The following is a 12,939-nucleotide window of genomic DNA, read 5'->3' as shown; positions in this document are numbered from 1 at the left end:
CAACCAATAAGAAACAAAAAGAGAAAAAAATCCTGTTGTCGTCACTCAGTCACTGTATGCTGAGCAGTCCAGAAGCAGAAGTAAAATAAAAATTTATGGGATGGACTTTTGGCTGCATGGTTTCACTTCCGCTTTTACGTTATAGGGAACAAGAGCTGCTGCTGCTCAGTAGGAGGTTCTTTACACTTTTACATTCGCTGGTATGGTTGAATGATGATGAAGAAGGTTCTGTCCCTGAGGGTGAGTGGTTCCCCCCTTTTTTGAAAAATCACCTTAATACTCTTAAAAGTGTCTTGTATTGTTGACTTGATCAGAAACCTCTCACCTTGTTGTGGTTTCTATCTTAGTGATATCTTTTAAGTCATTTGTTGTGTTGAAGTGACTTTATTCAGTTGATTTAACCTCAACTACAACATTATTAATTAACAACATTAACTCAACTATAGTAGATTTTGATCTAGTTTTTGACTGTAGAGCTAAATCGGAAAAGGTTTAGTCTTCAAGGGTGGACAAAAAGCAAAGAATTTACTGTCATTTTACATGGAAGTGTCTAGTACAGAAACAGAAAGTAAAGCACAATCACAAGAAAAAGTACTACAATCTTCACAGACTTAATTATTATGACAGGAGTGTTTGTGTTTGTTTTTTTTTTACTGCTATTTTGTCTACTGGAAGGGCTTTTCATTACTGTGTACCATGCGCATGAGAAATGTGGTTTCCTGTGGTGTGCGTGAGTGCAGTTCTTTGTAAAATCCAGTGTCAAAGAAGAAACCATTTTACATTTAAAAAATGAGCCTTAGAAAAATAACTCAAGTGCCTCTGAAACATTTTATTTTAGTGGCTATATTATGACTAACCGTGAGTCATTTTTATTACCTTCCTATAATAGACTCAGATAACAAGAGATACCTGTATATGACACCTTTGAGAGGGGGGTGACCTGTAGAAAAGATATTTAAACTGTACGTTATATATTCATATATTGATATTTATCATCTAAGTCATTTATCCTTACTTATGACTGAATTCTTAAAAATCCATCCAGGTGAATAATTGTGAGCATTTTCTGTTTTGTGAATGGAAACTTTTTGGGGTATGGATTGTTGATAATGAAACAAGCTATAGGGGAAAAAAAACAAAAACAAAAAAAACAGCACACCAGCATGGACTCAAGGGAACTGAACACAAAAACATTCGTCCTTTTTTCACCCTTATTTTCTGTCAAAAAAGTTAGCAGCTTGTTGGCGAACGTAGCACAGCATTTAGCAGATAAAGAGCCAGAAATTTCCATCAGCAATGGAATGAGCAGAATCAGAGGTAAACGGAGCGTAAATATTGGGCTTAAATACATCAAAAAGCCAGAAACAATAATTAAATATAGCCACCAGCGGCGATGAGCCGCCCTCTAGAGGTCGAACTGCGCCTCTGGCATGAAGCGGCTCACCTGGAGGTTTTCAGGTTTGTCTAACAGACAGACACTGAAACATTTGACATTTCCATGATAACCAGAGCAGCAGTTGTAAACACATACAGCCACACATACAGACACACAGAAATGCAGGATGGCTGCAGCAGCAGACATTTATTCAGCTATTGCACCTTTAAGTTTAAAACTCCCATTGGAAAACAATGGTGGCTGTTTGCCATCACCAAGGTAACAGCGTGGAAAATAGAGCACGGGTCTGGTTGGCTTTGTTGATCAGCACACCGTAATGGATTTTCAAGACACGTTTGGTACAGTTCTGACAAACTAAAATTTGACTCTCCATGTAATTTCATCCCTCAGAACAGATCTGCCTTTGGAAAATAATGGTGGCTTTAGGTCATCTCCAAGGCAACAGCGTGGAAACTAGAGCATGGGTCTGATTGGCTTTTTTGATCAGCATGCCCTATAGGATTTTTAAGCCACGTTTGGTATAGTTCTGACAAACTAAATGTTTGGCTCACCATTCAAATTTTCAAAACGTTATACAGGGGGCACTATTTCGCCTACTGTGATTTTGTTCAAACACCTGGATTCAGGCCCCCGGGGTCTAAAATTCATCAATTGGTCAGATTCAAACCCGACAATGTGTGTGCAAGTTATCATAACCCGGAAACCGCATCATATACATTTCCTGATAGGTCTCGCACATCGCCACGTCATGTTTGGGTGTGGGTCAACGCTAGGTGATGCCTGAAGTAATAAAAAAGTCATTGCTTCAGTGCACTGTTTACAGCTTGTTTCTACTGCTCCCTGGTGGCCAATATAAGTTATACAGGTGCACATTTACAGTACACTGTATTTGTAGTCAGGCTTCAAACTTCAGTGAGTGAAAAGGTATGTAGGAAATATGTAAACTCCTGTTCAGGCCTATAAAAGCCTCAGATTCTCAGAAATAATCATGAGATGACGACATTGCTTCAATAACTGCCTCAAATTTGGGTTGAATGTGTGGTCATAAATAGAAATAGCTGTATCCGTGACTACACACTTATTTATATGTGTAATTACAGTTGATGATTCCGTTTGGTAATAGTGAATACTATCACATAGCAGGAAATGACCTGTTGACCTCTACCTCCCTGACCTGACTTTTTTTTTTTTTATATCTGTGATTGCAATGTTCAGATTAGAAGAAAGAAAACTGTGTCATCTCACATGTAGGGTCTTTATTTTAAAGAAAAAATTAATTGAATCTTTTCCTGACCTGTAACTGTTATTACCATGAACAATTTCCTCCTCCAGTGAACGATGGCACTGTCCAAACGTGCACAAACATTGTTGATCGGAGACTCTTGTCTGGACGACTGGCAGGTGATTGGCTCAGGGGGGTTTGGACAAATCTACAAAGCCAGGCATCAACAGTGGTGCTGCGATGTGGCCATTAAGCTGCTTCATTACGACGATGGGTGAGTAGATGCAAATGTCTTCTCTTTGCTGCAAATAAAAGAAGATACATTACTGACAACACAAACACAAACAGTCGCAGTACATCTTTGCTACGTGAAGTCGACATGATGTGTCAAGGAAGCAACCCGTATGTTATTCGGGTTCTTGGCGTCTTCAAGGGCCAACTGCCATCCTCCGGACCTTCACAGCTCGGACTGGTCATGGAGTTCATGGAGAGAGGATCACTGGCATCCTTACAGGTAACCTATATAACTACCTGCTTATCTACTTCAGTATTTCATTGATCTTTTAGTCGTTGCAGTGTGTGTGGTTCTAGGGGTAAGACTAAATGGATTTTGAACTTGAGTTTATGTTCCGTAGAGGGTAAATCCTGATGATCTAGGCCCCCCTGACTTTTCCTCTAGCCATGGAAAAGTCAGAAGATGAGTCACAAAAGATGAATCATAATTCTCTGTGGTCTCATTTAAGACCAGAAGGTCAAAAGTTTCACTTATCTAGAGAAATATCTCAATTGGATTGGATTGGAAAAACCTTGGTGTGGACATCCATGGTCCCATGAGGATGAACTGTACAGATTTTGGCATGTTCTCTAACATGACCATGAGTATGACATTTTTGTTTTTTTAATAAAACAACACAACTGGTGCATTCATGATCCCCTTGATTACTCATAATCGCCATGTAAATTAACTTTTTTCAACTGGCACCAGCTTCAGGTGAAAATGTGCCTGGTTTCCACTGGGAGAGGCTGATACAATGGAATTTAGTTCTGGTCCAACACAATAAAAAACAGAGTCAGGATCATAGACTTTTATTAAAATGAGCTAACTTACTTTGTACTGTAATTTTTATAGTTAAGGCACAACCTGTGATTAAATACTTCGTCATGGTGAACCTTTATAGCTGCTGACATGCATCTCCAAGCACTGCTGAGCCTGAATGAAGCCTCAAAGAAGTGCCAGCATAGTTTTAAAGACATCAACTTAAACAGCCTTATATTCTTTCAACAGGAGACCTTAAATAGCCCTCCACCATGGCCACTGGTCTTTAGACTGGCTCACCAGGTGGCTCTGGGTATAAACTTCCTCCACAGTCTCTCCCCTCCTCTGCTCCACCTGGACCTGAAGCCCAGCAATGTGCTTCTGGACTCTGACCTCAATGCCAAGGTGAGTCTTTGACAACAAGCAGAAAGGGCATTTATTAAAGAAAAGGTAGGGAAAACTATTTTAGAAGAAACACGTCACACATACATGACACAGAACCCCCACTCCCCCGACATTTGTCTTCCCCCAACTACTTCCTCTTTCTTCTAATTTTCTTCTCTATCCTTATCTCCAGCTCACAGATTTTGGCCTCGCTCGGTTTTACCACAGTGTCACACGAGCTTCTAAGAAGGCCAGTGACGAGGAAGGGGGGACAATCAGCTACATGCCGCCAGAGGCGTTTGAAATATCGTACAGCCCCACACGAGCCTCTGACATCTACAGGTACAGGAGCAATAAATCAGGTTTGACCTATTTGTTGTAGTGAGTCTTTTTTTTGTGTGTTTACAAAAGCTTTGTAGGAATTTAAAGCAAACACTTCATGCACCTGTTTGCATACCAAATATTCAAGTATGCAAGAATTTGGTTATTGATGCCAAAATCCCCATGAGAGTTCACATTTGGCACTATAATTAGCCTGGGTGTAATTGTTTTGATATAATTAGTGACCTGGAATGTAGCTCTCTTTCTTTTCTTCCAGTTATGGGATACTGCTGTGGTCCATTGTCACAGGAAAACAACCATATGCTAGTAAGTTATAATTATGCCTCTATAAATTATCTTCCACAGCCTGTCTCTTTGTTTTCTTCGAGTGTTTTTTTTTTCCATGTGATACATGAATGGTGAGATTTTTGCATGTGCAACCACACCTGTTGTTTTGTTTGTAAATTATAAATTATAGTCTATAATTTAGACTATAATTGATTCGAATTGTCAGAAGCAGAAATAATTTTGTAACATTTTGTACATTAAAGCCAGTGTGATTCTCATGTGAGCTTAGCTTAAGCTCATCTGATCATCTGATTGCTAGAAAAATAATGAGCTATTTTCATAACCAGTTCATTAAATAATTCTTAAACTAAAAATACACAACCTTGCCAGGTTCCACCTTTGACTTTGTGAGGACGTGCTGCTATTTTTAGTGACAGTGAACCTGTTTGCTTAGATAGCCGATAATTAAATGGCTATTTGGAGAAAATATTTACTACTAAAAATAACTTTTGGCTGCAGCCAACAGTTATTTTTGCAGTCCGCCTATGATGGGAAAATAATACCTTGCTCGAGGCGTGTGCTAATTATGTTACACAGTGATAATGGAAACTAATTGAATGATTCTTCACTGTAACACCATTTTAATTCTACCTCCACTCCAGATGCACTGTCCAGCATCGTGCGGTTTCGCATCCCCCAGGGAGACCGTCCATCGCTGAAGGAGATCAGCTGCCAAGCTGCGGGGCATGCGGGGTTGACAGTACTGATTGAACTCATGAAGAAATGCTGGGCACCACGACTTGACCAAAGACCGTCTGCTTTTGGTAAGAAAACCACCTTATTTACCATAAATACAGTATCAACCTGATTGACGTGAAAGTGTAGTACAAAACATAGAACATATAGAATAGAAAAAGAGTGGTCTGCACTTAAACATAATAATAAATGACATTTTGTACAGATATTAACTCAGAGGAAGAATCATACTCACTTTGTTGATATCCTGGACTTCTCCTATACGACCACGATAAGGCTGATATATTTTTTAATGTCTTCAGAGACTGCAATTAAATTTGGTACATTACATTAACAACTGTGACACTCACACTTGATCTCCATTTCTAGTTAGGGCAATGCTCTCACTATTTCAATTATGGATAGATAGATAGATAGATAGATAGATAGATAGATAGATAGATAGATAGATAGATAGATGGATAGATGGATAGATGGATAGATGGATAGATGGATAGATGGATAGATAGATAGATAGATAGATGGATAGATGGATAGATGGATAGATGGATAGATGGATAGATGGATAGATAGATAGATGGATAGATAGATAGATAGATAGATAGATAGATAGATAGATAGAGAGATAGAGATAGAGAGATAGAGAGATAGATAGACAGATAGATAGACAGATAGATAGATAGAGAGATAGAGAGAGAGATAGAGATAGAGAGATAGATAGGTAGATAGACATTAAATCTTTATGCATTGTGTTCGCAGAATGTACAACTGTGACAGAAGAATTGTATAAGATGCGCAAACATGCAATTGTTGACGCTGTCCATCAATTGCTGAAGAAACTGGTAAGTGTCAAACAATGACACAGCAATTCCCTATTTCATTATTATTCATTTATGCCACTGCTTGATTTGTTCTTTCTCTTCCTTTTTCCAGAACGAAAAGGAAGAACAACAAACGACAAAGTGGGTTCAGAGAGTTACTCAGGCTGCAGGTCTGATTTTTCTTTCACTGTTTGAAAGTTGGTTTTGACTTTTCTCACGGTTTATTTGCTTATGTGCTTTAATATTTCGCCCACAGGTGTGAGAGTTGTATCATTTTTCTTAAAACATTATTTCTAAAGTCAAAAAAATAGTTTGATTGAGTCTGTCACGCTACATTACTGCTGTTACAGCTTCTAAGAACCAGTTACTATATTTCATTTTGTTTAACTTGGTCTCTTTTCTTGCAGCATGTCCCGGAGTCAGAGCTGTGAACAACTGTGATAATGTGCCAACAGGACGTCCGCCGGTTCAGGTAAGATTAGGTCCAACTCATTCTGACGCTGAACCTGCCGACTCTCTGATAGAGACACATTCACTTGTCTTTTATGTATAAAATAGCTTTAAAGAAGGGCTCAGTTCTCAGGAGATGTTTTTCAGTTTGGCACAAATTGGTCAACACTAGTGTTTCTGCACTGTATGCTTTTTCCCCTACTGTGGGGAAATACTACATGTTGCACCAGGGGATTTGTCACAGCAAGTGCTGACCCCTAGCAAATTTTAAAACCTCAGCAATATATCAAGGTTTGGATCAAGACTCGATGAGTCAGCGACAAAATGTCACTTATAAGCACAGGCTCTTTCTCGTCACACTGACACTAGTCCATTTCCCTTGGAACATATGAGTTATAGTCACCCACTTTTTCATTTAGGGTGTGAGGTTAAAAGGGCTGGTAAATCATGAACTGTCACTTTTACTTCCTTGTGTTGCAGGAAATGGCAGGTGGTTGGACCGCAAATCAAAAAGACGAAACAAGAGTCAAAGGTAAAAAGGATGTCGTAGGTGCATAAAACCTGTTAATATTAGAGGAAACCTTTTGTTGCTACGATTCAGACAAATAAATCTTCTATCATGGCTTAATGCGCTCACATAACTGTGTTTCCTCCCAGACAATCCTTCAGCTCGATATGCAAGTGTGTCTCGTACTGACCATAATCACACATCAGTAGACTATAAACTGAAACCATCATCTGTGTATCCTATTGGATCTTCTCCTCAATCCACCTCAACAAGCCCGTCGCCTCAGGCCAGAGCAGCAAAATCTATCCAGGCGCCATTTAGGGAAAGCCTCTCTCCGCAGTACCAGGTGGGTTTTTACTTTGCATCACTGCATTGAAAGAGATCTAGTGTTTATAATAAAGTACGCCTTACAAAATGAACTGCTGTAGGACATTTTGACACATTTCAGAGCGGTATCTCTTCAAAGGCAAACAAACTTTTTTTGTTGTTGTTTTTCCTCTTTCTATATCTGCAGCGGCAGTTTTCCAGTCCAGACACTTTCTCCTGCAATGTTCCTGTTGCACGCAGAGTCTGCATTCACCTCAGCAATGTGACTGGGTTTCAGAACGGATCCAACAACACCATGAACATCTATACAGACCTCTCGGAGAGGAAACGTCACCCCACAGCACCCTCCAGCGTTGACCTTCCACAGCCACGCACAGGGATCAGGAAGGACAGGGCAGGAGGAGCTGAATAAGTTTACAAGGAGCTTCTTAATTTTAAGTTCTCTAATTTTCTTTTACAGTTCTCTATTTTTGGTTTATTCTCTCTTGCACAACAAGAGACTAATGTATGAGACTCCCTGTATGTATTCTTGGCTGGACTGCTTTATTTTTATGTGTTTGCATTTTAAATCTGGACAGGATCCAGATCGTATTTTTGTATATAGGCTTCTAAAAATGAATTTTGGGTATTTTTAGAGCATGTCTATTTATTCTGTTTCTTTTGTTTGAAAATGTTATACTAGTTGCTGTCAGGTCATTCAACACTGATTAAATTGTTTGTTTTTGACTGGTGACCTGTCCAGGGTTGTACCCCTGTTTTCCACCCAAAGAGAGCTGGGATAGGCTCCAGCAGATCCCTGTGACCCTGGTTAAGGAATAAGCGGGTATAGATGATGGATGGATGTTTGTTTTTGCCTCAATGCACATATGATGAGGGTGTTTACATGATGGACAGTCGTAAAAAGCATTTCACTGCATGTCATACCCTGTATGAAGATGTATGTGACAAATAAAGTTTGAATTTGAATTTTAGTGACAGAAGCTTCTAAAATCTTGAGTGTTAAGTAGCTTCCTAATGTTTAACTCTCTAGCCCATGGGGATGCCACTGAGGTAGAACCAAACATGATGAATATTTTGAAACAGTATTGGGCTGGCCTCCTAGAGCTACACTGAAATGCTGAATTTGATCATTAAATTATATTGTGTACATGTCTAATTTCGGAAAGACTTTGAATTTTATACTTATGTGTCCTTTTATGTGTCATATATAATATATTTACAAAATCAAGTGCAGCCAAGACACTTCAAACTAATTTTGATAGCTTTTAAAAATGATTGTGAAATGTACACTTTGTTGAATAAAGAATCACAATTTTGAAGAGAAGCATTAGTAAAACTATTCACAAGACATCCAGACTTGCTGCCATAAAAAGCTGGGATGTTGGATTTAAATAGTTTATATTCAGCCGAAGCATGATGTAGCTTCAATGAAGTCTAGAAACAAGTATTTTTGTTATATTGTTTTGTATTATGCAAAAAGAATAGCTGTATCTTAAATCCAGTGTTATTTTGTATTTTGGTTATTGTATATAAGTAAATGGAATTGTAGTTCTTAGCAAATGTTACTTAAGCAGGAGTAAGTAGTACATTTGTTGAAGACTGTTTTCAGTGGCGGATTAACACGTATGGTGCTCCAATGGTACTTGAAGTAATACAGTACTTGGGAACAGTATTTGGGATTAAGTGAAAATGAATGGATGGATAGTTATTTTTCATCTTTTTATCCATGTACTTAAATAAAAAAAAAAAAAAGAAACATTAAGAACCTGGTGATTGTAATAATGAAATAAAACTACTTTGATTCTGCTAATTTAATAAATTATATATTTGAACTCCAGAATTATAAAGGCTATTCTTTATTATTTTTGTGGTATGAGGTGTTTGTGCTTTGTCACCTGAAAATAACTTTTGTTGGGTTGTGTGAACGTTTAGTGTCTGTAGGTGGCGCTGCTGCTTTTCATTTGAACTATGGTGTTTATTCCTCCCATCTACTCTACTCTCAGAACAGTTCTTTAGTGCAAATTTAAATTTCTTATGTTGCTGCAAGAAATGTATCAGTTCAAAAGGAAACAGTTTCCCACAACTAAAACTCAATGACATATATTGAACTATACATATTGGTTTTTACATACCTTAGCAAAAAAAATCTATAGTAATGTCAATTGTAAAGATGTCACTGGGCTATGGCTTTAATCCATTTACACTTTTGTTAACAGGCTTTTTGCTGATATTTAAGTTTGATTTTTAAGGTTTTCAATTTGTAACAAAGTGTAAACTGAAAAAGTATTCAAATAGTTTTGCACTTCAAACACAAGTCTCCAAAGTGCTAACACAAGCCTCTGCTGTGCACCGGGGCGTTGACACTAATCGGTTCCGACAGTCCGCTGTGAAATCTGCAGGTTTCTGGCACTGCCTCCCCTCTTTCACTGCCAATCCTCCATCTGCCACCGGATCCACCGCAGAGAAATGCAGTGTCTCTGTACAGTATGTCAGTGGGTACGACAATACAATCTACAATAAAGATGTGATTTTAATGTTTAAAACATACTTTCAAATGATGCAGGCACCATCCTGCATGTGAGGAAAGCATCGGCAGCTGTGCGGGGATACTTTTTGAGTCAAAATCTAGCTGTAGTTCAGAAGTTTACTAGCTGCAGTACTTCTTTAACGTATAATCAGTGTATTGAAAACAGTGATAAAATTAGCTGCTGTACTGGAGCTAACAAATGCCATGACTCATAACATATTCATCTTCAAGCGCTGGATGGGTGGATCGCTTTGGAGACAGGCAGAGTATAGACACAATCATTTTCTTTATTTCCACCAAGGTTTACTCTGTATTTCATGCATTAAGGGAAGAGCACAGACGACTCCTGGTGTAAGCAAGCATAGACATCATGTTCCAGTAGTCAGACATTAGACTTTAAGCCAAAAAAGTGCAATGGATGTGGAAATTACATTCAGGATTTTTTGGTGTAAAGTGACATCATCCATTCATGTGATACATATGAATTAGTATCAGAGCAGTTTAATATCCTTCCTAGCTTCAGACTGGAATTCAAGGTGCTTCTTTCTTGACGCTGGGGCTTTAGAGTAATATTTGCCCCAAAGTGATCTTTATTTTATACCCCGCCCTTCCCTCTGTACCCTTTGCTGTGGGAGGAACATCATCTCCCACCTTACCTGAATCCACTCTACAAAGGAAACACCAGAAACCCGGAGAAGGTTGAGTACTTCCACCCACCCATCAGATTCCCCCTCTCCAGTTTGAGATAAGCCTTGTCCCCTCTCTCCATCATCACCAGCCCAGCGTTGGTGGCAGCTTCCCTGGTCACATCCTGGTCACCTGCGAAGGCCGAGATCACCGGCCAGCCGTTGAGAACCAAACTCACCTGGGAAAGAAATCCCATGTGAGGAGAAGGACAAAGCAACACTAAGAAAGGTGAGGTTATAAAAGATAGTGACAAGATGATGATTAGAAAACATGAAGTCAATCTGTAAAAGTCTGGATGTGACCTTTTTGGGGTAGTTGACAACCAGAAATCTGTCACTTGAGTTTTAAAGTTTTAGTGTTTGCCTATTGGCTATAGAATTTCCTTAACCTGCGGCACGTGTCAACATCGTTAACAAATTATATGTTAAGACATTTGAGCAAATGCCATAATTGCTACAGTATGTGAGTGAGTCAGCAGCAACCCTTAAGTTATTCTTACTTGTATGGTCTGTCGGTTGTAAACTTTCACAACATGAAAGCTGAAACTGTAGACTCCTTTTCTGGGGGCCACAAAGATACTCCGAGCTGGATCAAAATGGCTGCCGACGTTTACCAAAATCTAATATGAGAGAAAATGACCAGAATAGCATTAATTCCAGTTGGAGTCTGAGTCAGGCAGCTAATAAGACACTTGTTGAAGCACCACAGTGTTTGTGAAACTTGTCAGTCCTACATTTTTACCTGTTATATTCAAAATGTAATGTAAAGTAATGAAAAGGCAAACAAAATGTACTGGCCGGATATTTAAAACGTGACTGCACCTGATACAGACCACAAACCAAACATGGTTTCCTGTATCCGGTTCCTTCTATGATTCATTTATATTTTTTAAATTGTAAACATTGCCTCACCATTCATTATTACTATCGTGCAGCACGGCCGACTCGTGAATGCTAATTATTAGTGTGCCGGTTGGACGACACTTTCCAGTATGTGAAAACACACATCCAGATACTGGCAGTGACACAAGGTCATAATGGTTGTTACCAGAAACCTTTGTTGGAAAGATGTCTTGGGGATTTTACTGGGAATAAAACCTATTCACTTGTGGGTGGATCCTTCAGCTCTATAAATGGTAATGTCTGTGAGTCAGTCAAGACTATTGGATTAATTACCTTTATATTCCATCTAGATGATATACAGTCATGGAACAACTGGCTATTCTAGTATAGTCCTGACATTTCATCTGAAGCCATCAATGGTTTAAAATTCTACATATCCTGGAAAATATTGACATCATGTCCACATCTATTTGTGGACGTGACAAGCCACATATATTTGTAGCGGGACCAGGTACCTTAGCAAACTAGGAAACTAGGTGTGTTTGTGAGGTGAAAGGTTAAGTTTGGGGAAATATACATCTTACAACACCTGAAAAAGAATTTACTAAATAACAGTAATTAGTTAAAAGAAAGCATGAAGCATACCAACCTGTCACTGATACAAGTTTTTTTTTAGTTTTTCCGTATGGAGAGGTAAATGTCATACTCATTAAAAGGATTGTTTAGCTACTCTCTACTAATGCTGTTGTAATCTACACACACGCTGCTGAAAACCCACCTGGTCAAAGTAGATAGTCATGGTGCGGTTGCTCATCTCAGAAGGTTCATGGTTGGTGTTTCGGATGGCCGAAAACGCCACCCGACCCGTTCCTGACCTCACCGACATGCCGAGAGCATTACCTGATGGCTCTGAAGAGGGGGTGGAATCGCACACCACCAGACACTTCCCCTCCAACATGATGGGCTCTGTGTCATTCTGGCCACTGACCTTTGAGGGAGCCCAGTGGATAACAAGCAGCAGTCCAATGAAAAAAACAGAGCGGGGAACATGGTAGGGTGAAGTTGAAGGAGATGGACAGGGCATCGTTCTAAACGAGGAAAACCTTTGGGTGTTTTGGATCCTAGAATGGCCACAGCAAATCTTCAGCAATTTTATGGCTTTTTGCACAGTACCTCACTTTAGTAACAGAATCATAATTTCACCTGGAAACAACACTACGAGCAAGAAGTTCTCAGGTCTCATGCGTGGGAATCTTTCTGCAGAGCCTATAAGTGGTCTTGTAGCAGCAGACTGGAAGTTCTTTTGAGGACAGCACACGTGGTAGATTTCCAGTTACTCACGCCTAGGCAAAAATGGCGATCATCCAGCTGGGT

At 39.2% G+C, this 12,939-nt stretch overlaps 2 protein-coding genes across 3 annotated transcripts; one reads left to right on the top strand and one right to left on the bottom strand.

The window, feature by feature from the left end:
- The first annotated feature begins 138 nt into the window (after positions 1–138).
- Positions 139–8,480, top strand: ripk3 (receptor-interacting serine-threonine kinase 3). 2 transcript variants are annotated; one of them, XM_026298716.1, is made up of 13 exons: positions 139–240; positions 2,729–2,892; positions 2,967–3,132; positions 3,904–4,059; positions 4,232–4,380; positions 4,637–4,686; positions 5,310–5,471; positions 6,163–6,245; positions 6,337–6,394; positions 6,632–6,696; positions 7,155–7,206; positions 7,332–7,528; positions 7,697–8,480. In XM_026298716.1, the coding sequence occupies exons 2-13, from the start codon at positions 2,735–2,737 to the stop codon at positions 7,919–7,921; spliced, it is 1,521 nt and encodes a 506-aa protein (XP_026154501.1). In that variant the 5' UTR covers positions 139–240; positions 2,729–2,734; the 3' UTR covers positions 7,922–8,480. The 2 variants fall into 2 exon arrangements, with proteins under 2 accessions (XP_026154501.1, XP_026154500.1); XM_026298715.1 differs by having other exon boundaries at positions 3,901–4,059.
- Positions 8,481–10,703: 2,223 nt separating this feature from the next.
- On the bottom strand, positions 10,704–12,649 carry LOC113124659 (cerebellin-1). Its single transcript, XM_026297710.1, has 3 exons — positions 12,344–12,649; positions 11,223–11,342; positions 10,704–10,901 (listed from the first exon to the last, which is right to left on the bottom strand). The coding sequence occupies exons 1-3, from the start codon at positions 12,647–12,649 to the stop codon at positions 10,704–10,706; spliced, it is 624 nt and encodes a 207-aa protein (XP_026153495.1).
- Between the last annotated feature and the right edge of the window lie 290 nt (positions 12,650–12,939).

This window comes from Mastacembelus armatus, chromosome 18 (assembly GCF_900324485.2).
Source record: "Mastacembelus armatus chromosome 18, fMasArm1.2, whole genome shotgun sequence".
Lineage (NCBI taxonomy): Eukaryota > Metazoa > Chordata > Actinopteri > Synbranchiformes > Mastacembelidae > Mastacembelus > Mastacembelus armatus.
Note: the sequence above shows the minus strand (reverse complement) of the source record. Positions and strands in the feature narration are given on the sequence as shown.

Bases quoted from the DNA above. Each gene is read 5' to 3' on its own strand.
- ripk3 (XM_026298715.1), top strand. From the start codon at position 2,735: ATGGCACTGTCCAAACGTGCACAAACATTGTTGATCGGAGACTCTTGT. The intron at 4,381-4,636 runs GTACAGGAGCAA...CTTTTCTTCCAG, and splicing joins CGAGCCTCTGACATCTACAG to TTATGGGATACTGCTGTGGT. The intron at 7,529-7,696 runs GTGGGTTTTTAC...CTATATCTGCAG, and splicing joins GCCTCTCTCCGCAGTACCAG to CGGCAGTTTTCCAGTCCAGA.
- LOC113124659 (XM_026297710.1), bottom strand. From the start codon at position 12,649: ATGCCCTGTCCATCTCCTTCAACTTCACCCTACCATGTTCCCCGCTCT. The intron at 11,343-12,343 runs GTGGGTTTTCAG...CTCTCATATTAG, and splicing joins TGACTATCTACTTTGACCAG to ATTTTGGTAAACGTCGGCAG. The intron at 10,902-11,222 runs GTAAGAATAACT...TTTCTTTCCCAG, and splicing joins ACAACCGACAGACCATACAA to GTGAGTTTGGTTCTCAACGG.